Source organism: Scyliorhinus torazame, chromosome 14 (genome assembly GCF_047496885.1).
Source record: "Scyliorhinus torazame isolate Kashiwa2021f chromosome 14, sScyTor2.1, whole genome shotgun sequence".
In the NCBI taxonomy this organism is placed as follows: Eukaryota; Metazoa; Chordata; class Chondrichthyes; order Carcharhiniformes; family Scyliorhinidae; genus Scyliorhinus; species Scyliorhinus torazame.
This window is the reverse complement of record NC_092720.1, coordinates 112,175,630-112,183,100: the sequence shown is the minus strand read 5'-3', so window position 1 is coordinate 112,183,100 and position 7,471 is coordinate 112,175,630. Positions and strand designations below refer to the sequence as shown.

The following is a 7,471-nucleotide window of genomic DNA, read 5'->3' as shown; positions in this document are numbered from 1 at the left end:
TGGCAGTTCTGCTAAGGAGCATGAAATGGACATACATTCAGGGTGCAATTTAATGGCCTCGTCGCACCTAACTTGGTGTTGGGATGTAGCCGTTGAATCACTCGAGAGGTCTCCCGCGAGATTTGCAATGCTTGGAATGTCTCATGAGATTTAATGGAGTCTTGCGAGGCGCCACGATCTGGACCTCGCCCTCACTGGACATGATCCAGATCAGCATATTTAAATGAGCATATGCGTTTGCGGGGTTCTACCGATGCTCGGACCCAACAGCCATGCCTATGAGACCTCGCCGGGCGCTGTTTAGTACTGCTTTCTACAAATGTGGACCAGTCGTAATGGCACCTGGTGGTGGAGGGGGGGGGTCTCTCAGGCCATTACAGACCCCCGGGTGTTCCGGGACAGGGCAGAGTGGCACCCGAGCACCTTGGCACTGGCAGACTGGAACTGCCAGGGTGCCCAGATAGCATTGCCAGGCAAGGACACTGTCAGGATACCCAGATGCCAGGTTGGAACTGCCAGGGGCAGGGCCCTTACCAGGTGGAGGGAGGGGGTGGGTGTGTTCCCGGGGCCTCCCCGATGCTGAGGTGTCATAAATGCGGTGAGAGGGGGAGGGGACTGAAAGGGGAGGAAGATAGGGACAGCCAGTCAAATTGGCACCCCGGTCTTCGAGGAGCATTTCCTGCTCGGCTCACCAGAAGGAATTGACTCCAAGTGCAGCCTCAGTGGACAGAAACCCCTCGAGGCCAAACAAAACAGCAAAGTGCCATTGAATAGTGGAGTGTTTCTCTGCGCTACCACCACTGAGAAACACCTGGCTAAATGTGTCCAAAACCAGACATTTGTCTGGTTAAATCACACCTTCATTTTCTGTTCCCCTGATGCTGGTTCCATCTTTCTCCGGATTCTCTCGTTCCTCCAGTCACATGTTTCTTGGTGGCTCGCCGTTCGCCGGCGGCAGGATTCTCTCTCCCGCCTTTGGTCAACAGGATTTCCCATTGAAGCCACCCAACGCTGCCGACAGGAACAAGGGGCGTCATTCTCCGCCGGCGGGAGTCTCCGTTTTGCCGGCGCCCGGGGGTTTCCTGACGGCGTGGGGCTACCCCACAATGGGAAACCCCATTGACCGGCCGGTGTAACGGAGCATCCCGCCGGCCGGTCGGGGCAGAAATGTGGCGGGGCGGGTAGGAGAATTTCGCTCAAGGAATCACCATGACTGGAGAATTCCGCCTGTTGTATCCTACCTTCCACTTCAGGTGATCTATGGATTTTAGGCCTGCAGTTGTGCGCAGTTTTTTTTTTTCAAAGTCACAAGCTCCGCTGGGGCACGTTGTGGAATCGGCTCAGGTATTTGGTTGGTTTTTTAAATTAAAAAACAATTCCTGTGGTTAAACACAAGTCTTGCTGCTGAGATGGTGCGTTTGTGCTTGTGGTGTTAATAGAGCCTAAGTCCTTCTGAATGACTATAGGACATTGGTTAACATGGCAAAGTAGAATTATTATTCTTTGGAGACAGACAGAAATAAACAAAATCACGCATAGGTTTATATTATTTTATCATGCCAGAAATATGATATCATGATTCAAAGAAACAAAACTAAATAGCCTTCTCACACTAATGGTAATCCCTTTTGACAATACAGAGTAATATATTGTTATAATTAATTTTATAGGAACATAAGGAAGCACCCAAATGAAATGGCCGAGCAAGCGCCTCAGTTATGTCAAGCTGCTACAAAAACGTTGAATCAACATAAAACTAATCAGACCACCTCGCATAGGCTCGGCACTGGAAATTACAAATGTTCCCCAATCAATTGTACAATCGCCTCCTCACTAGCTTGTGCCAAAGCTGGTAGAGCTGCCCCAGTCACGCAACATCCTGACATAGTCACATTCACCAAAATCATACCTTACAGACTGCAGTCCCAGGTGCCATCACCATCCCTGGGTATGCCCTGTCACACCAGCAGGATTGACCCAGCAGAAGTGGTGGCACAATTTGGAGGGAGTGGCCCTGGGAGTCCTCAAAAATGGGAAGAATTTATTGCCCTCCTCCATGGTAAGTTTAGTACCACAGGAAGTATCCCAGCGTCTTCCCACCTCCATGGCAATTAATGTTGGGGTGGGAAGGATCATGGACGGCCTTCGCTCCCTGCTGCCAATTGAGGCCTGTCGTTAAGTGAGCAATAATACCCAATTAAGGGCCTCATCCAGCCACCAGTGTTATTAACCCAGCAGTGGACACCATGTGTGGGAAGCATGCTGAGCAAATGCGTGAGGGATTGCTTGCAGGCTCCTGGAGGTGGGGATTCCCGTGTTCAAAGGCACTCACTGCCTGATCCAGGACATGGCATTAGAAAGGAAGGGGGGGGGGGGAGGGGGGGGGGGAGGGGGGGGGTGCACTGAGAGCTACTCCCCTACATTTGCTGCTGAACCCTGCTCCTCCTGTGCGCTCCTCCTTCTGCAACACCTCCCTCTAGCCATCACTCACCTGTGGCCTGGAACCAGCAACGATACTAGGCCTTGGGTGAGAGTAGTACCAGCAGCAGCCACCACCTCCCTATGGCACTACCATTCAATAGAGTAGCTGGGCTCTGATTGGCTGTTAGTTCTCATTTGGTGGGACTTCTTGATCCCGGGAAAGGCCCATTGCTGTCCACTTGAGTACTTAAGTGACATTTAATTTGGAGGGCGATCTCTAAAAGAGTCAATGCAGGGCTCTCTCTGTGCTCTCCAGGCAGTGCGTGATATTCCTGTTGCTTCCATTAAATACCATGGAATCAGATCAAACACAGGCAAGAAAACATTTCATTGATTACCACCCACTGACCTCCAAAGGTCAAAAGTTGGGATGCTTGGTGATAATTGAACATTGTTTGGCATCATTTACAGCTCCTGAGATACTGAAGCAGTCCATTCCTACATGCAATAAAAGCTCAGCATGATAGGCAAGTAACATTCATGCCACACAAGTGCCTGGCAAGAACCATCTCCAACAAAAAAGATGATTACCATCTGCCCTGGCATTCCATGGTATTACCCATCACTGAAACCCCAACCTCAACATCCTGGGATTAATGCAGAACTACATTCTTTGGAGGTAACATTTCCAAAATTAATTCCAAATGTAACCTCACAACTTCAGGAAACATGCTACTAATAGATCAATATTTACACAGTTTGAACATGTTGTATCAGCAGCTAATACTACAGAATGGCTTTTCTGTGCTTAAAATTTTATGATTAAAAGAAACTATACAATCACTTTGTAGAATGACAATAAAGACATCAGTTAATTCTTTCTGGTGTGGTCTGAGAAGTTGTATATTTACCAGACATTTTCTCCAGCTTCTCACTGCAAAACAAAAAATATTCTGTCATAATTATAGATCCTTTAAAGTATTATTGCACCACCTTTTCCCACCTTGATCCCTGTGTGTGGATATGATATATTGAGTTGGATTCTCCGGTCTGCCAGCCACGTTTTCCTGGGCGGCGCGCCTTCTCTGGCAACTGAATTTTCCATTCCCGCCATCTGCCAATGGGATTTCCCATTGTGGACACCCCACGCCGCCGGGAAACCCAGGAAAGTTTTTCTGGCGCAAAGAAGATTCCCATCGGTGGAAAATCCAGACCAATGTTTCTCACTAATTGGAATTTTTGGCAACATTTTTAATTCTGTGCAACAAATGATTAACTAAAAGCTAAAGTCAGCAGTTTGAATACGATTTACATCCAAACCATGTGCCAGTATGAATAGTATTGGCATTTTGGGTGCGTTGTTGAAATTCTAGGATAATCAAAGATTCTTATTGATCAGTGAAATGTACAGTGCCTTTGGGAGGATGAAATCAAAGTTTGTGCTTTTACCTTAAATAGTGAAGTGCACGTTTCACCCATACACTTTGTGGATTTGCACAGATCCACCGACCTTTCACCGTGTGCAGTCTGGTAATATAAATGAAGGAAAATATTAACTTCTGATTGGCTTCAAATGAAATGGCACCATTCTGGAATGATTTGCCTTGTTAATTCTACTCACACAATTGCATCCATCCGGCAAACTTCATTGGACCTCTGCTCCACGTAGCCAGTAATGCGCCTAAATGGCAGAGTTCCTTTTGAATATTTGAGACAGCAGTCTTTCATAGATATGCTTACTGAAAAAAAGGAATCCACAGGAGTGTTACAGGCTTGTATATCGAAAGTAACACATTATTATGAAGAGTTTACACCATGGGTTGCAGATGACCCATCCTTCCTTCAATCTCCCCCCGCTTTACACGATGATACTTCTTTATTCCTCTATCGTCCTTTTTGGATCCCCTTTCCTTATTTGAGCAGCAAAGACACTGAGCAAAGTCAGTATTTTTTTTCATGTTACATGTATGTCGAGTCCCCAAATGCAATTTTAACACAGTGGCCTGAGTGAGAAAATTGTGTTGAGTTTCCTGCTAGGCCAACCAAACAGAGGAACTGATCAGGGCAAAGGCGCAAAGATTTCTGGAAACATTTTTTTCTTACTTCCCTTGTGGGGCTAATAGTAGCAAGAGTGAATAGGAACGTAGGCATCCACCGCTGCAGACTCTCTGACTCCTAATTGCGAGACCCTTAAAGGAGCTGGTAGCCAGACCTGTAACCAAGGTATTCTGAGCGGGTAGCACCTGAAATTTAAAAGGAGGCAAATTGGCCAATAGAATTTAAAGAGGTCCAGGAGTCAAAATTCCCCAGGCCTGATTTCTTTGATAAATTTGAGTACCCAATTCATTTTTTCCAATTATGGGGCAATTTAGTGTGGCCAATCCAACAAGCTTGCACATTTTTGGGTTGTGGGGGCGAAACCCATGCAAACACAGGGAAAATGTGCAAACTCCATACGGACAGTGACCCAGAGCCGGGATCTAACCTGGGACATTGGCGCCGTGAGGCCGCAGTTCTAACCTACGGTGCCACCATGCCCCAGGCCCGATTTCTGGTAACTTTTCAAACCCACAGCATGTTGGAAACTAGCCACATGAAAAAAAAGGCTTTGGAGTGTACTATTAACGTTCTTTGTTAAATGAAATGAACAATACTGCTCCAATAGCTCTCCAGGGAAATGAAAATCATAGAATTTTACAGTGCAGAAGGAGACCATTCGGCCCATCGAGTCTGCACCGGCTCTTGGAAAGAGCACCCTATCCAAGGTCAACACCTCCACCCTATCTCCATAACCCAGCAACCCCACCCAACACTAAGGGCAATTTTGGACACTAAGGGCAATTTATCATGGGCAATCCACCTAACCTGCACATCTTTGGACTGTGGGAGGAAACCGGAGCACCCGGAGGAAACCCACGCACACACGGGGAGGATGTGCAGACTCCGCACAGACAGTGACCCAAGCCGGAATCGAACCTGGGACCCTGGAGCTGTGAAGCAATTGTGCTATCCACAATGCTACCGTGCTTCCCTATGAGCTATAATGAAAGGTTTGGTTTCTTCACTGCTCTTGTCTTAAAGCAGTTGATCCCAGTCAGTGCGTTGATAGAGGAGACTAATCCTCAATGATCCTCGGCAGAGGGAGAGAGAAATAATAATCAGCTGGGATTTCCACTTGCTGTTCAGAGATCCACCTGGAAATCAGCTGAGGCAGTTCAACGTTCGATTGACCCAGACAAAAATCGGAAAAAGTGCAGCGAACACCTCGAATAGGGTCTGCCCAAATGCCGACACATTAATTTAAACGGAAAGAAAATTGGGTGGGGTCTGTGAGGGGTGTTTGATTCTCTCCACCCAAATTTTGGCTGCCCAGCTGAGTTCTTAAATTCTGCTGCTAATGGCTATATTCAGCATTAAAACTCATTTGAAAAAAAAAGACTACCTTCAGGAGAGGAAAGGCGAGAGCAACTAAGCTGGAGAAAGAAAGGGAAAAAAAGGAAAGATTTTGCAACCTGCAGATGTCCCAAAACAGCCGGTGAAGTACTTTAGAAGTACAGTCACAGTTTTAGTGTGGAAAATGCGGCAGCCAAGTTTTATATATCAAACTCCCACAACCAGCAATATGATGATGACCTGATATGTTTTTATGATATTATGATTAAGGAATAAACATTGGCCAGGACACAGGCAGCTGCTGTTCTTCAAAATAGTGCAATGGTGTCTATTATGGCCCCCTTAGCAAATGGATGGGGCCTCATTTTTAACATCTCCTTTGAAAGGTGGCATCTCCAACAGTGCAGCACTCCCTCAGTACTCCTCAGAAGAATTAGTTTGGAGCTTGGTGCTCAAAGCACTGGAGTGGGATTTAAACCCCACAACCTTGTGCCATAGAGGCAAGAATGCTACCCCTCGAACCATGGCCGACACTGAAAATATGTCACTGAAAACTCATAATTGGTCATATTTTTCATTGCAATCATTAAGACTTCATTATCCAGCAACATTTGGGTGACTGCATTTTATGTTTAAAACATGATTGAATCATAGAATGCAGTGCAGATGGAGGCCATTCAACCCATCGAGTCTGCACCAACCCTCTGAAAGGGTACCCTACCAAGGGTCAGGCCCTCACCCTATCCCCTTAACCCAGTGATACCACCTGATCCAACCTCAAACCTTCTGGACACTAAGGGGCAATTGATCATGGCCAATCCACCTAACCTGTACATCTTTGGACTGTGGGAGGAAACCAGAGCACCCGGAGGAAACCCACATAGACATGGCGAGAAAGTGCAAACTCCACACAGTCAGTCACCCGAAGCTGGAATTGAATCCAGGTCCCTGGAGCTGTGAGTCAGCAGTGCTAACCACTGTGCCACTATGTCGCTAAATGATAATTCACTGAGGCAATAATTATAACCTTCCACATTAATATTGTGCGACTGGATGTTGAAATAAAAATCTACATTGAAAGAAATGAAATTATGGGACTTACTTGCATATGATCCACAAATCCAGAACATGCTCAGGATCATCAATGATTTCAAATTAACTAAAACTGGTGTGTTGCGATCCATTATTTTCTCACACCCTTTGGCCCCTGATTGATCGGTTCAGGAGAATGAAGCTGAGATCTATTGTCGGCTTCTGATATTGTATTTGTTTTCCAACGGGTCTTTTATAGATGTGCACTCACTGCTGCATTCACCACAACAAACCACGCCTGTGATGAAAAGTTGCCTCTGTAACAACAAAAAATATGCCCCGATTTCCTGTTCAATGTTCCCCTCTTTGTTTTTCACAGTTCAATAAAGGTCGCAAAGTCGAAGTGCGAAATGAAAATTGCAAGCTTATTATTTCGCAAACTAATCCAACTTCCTTTGAGTATTATGCTATTTGCAGAATGCGGAAACTTTCTGCACTTTACCAGCCCAAAGTAGCACAAGCTGAAAGGTACGGGGGTGACACCATGACATAAAGGCCTCCTTAAGTGCCATGACAATCCTGTGGTGCTGTAGTGAAATAAAAATGTGGAGACTGCTTTGGAAGT

The 7,471-nt window shown here is 46.1% G+C and overlaps 1 protein-coding gene across 1 annotated transcript; it reads right to left on the bottom strand.

Moving 5' to 3' along the window:
* Positions 1–1,547: 1,547 nt before the first annotated feature.
* LOC140389341 (C-C motif chemokine 20-like) lies at positions 1,548–7,175 on the bottom strand. Its single transcript, XM_072473507.1, has 4 exons — positions 6,917–7,175; positions 4,043–4,160; positions 3,871–3,948; positions 1,548–3,355 (listed from the first exon to the last, which is right to left on the bottom strand). Exons 1-4 carry the CDS (start codon positions 6,996–6,998, stop codon positions 3,289–3,291), a joined length of 345 nt encoding a protein of 114 aa, XP_072329608.1. The 5' UTR covers positions 6,999–7,175; the 3' UTR covers positions 1,548–3,288.
* Positions 7,176–7,471: the final 296 nt, after the last annotated feature.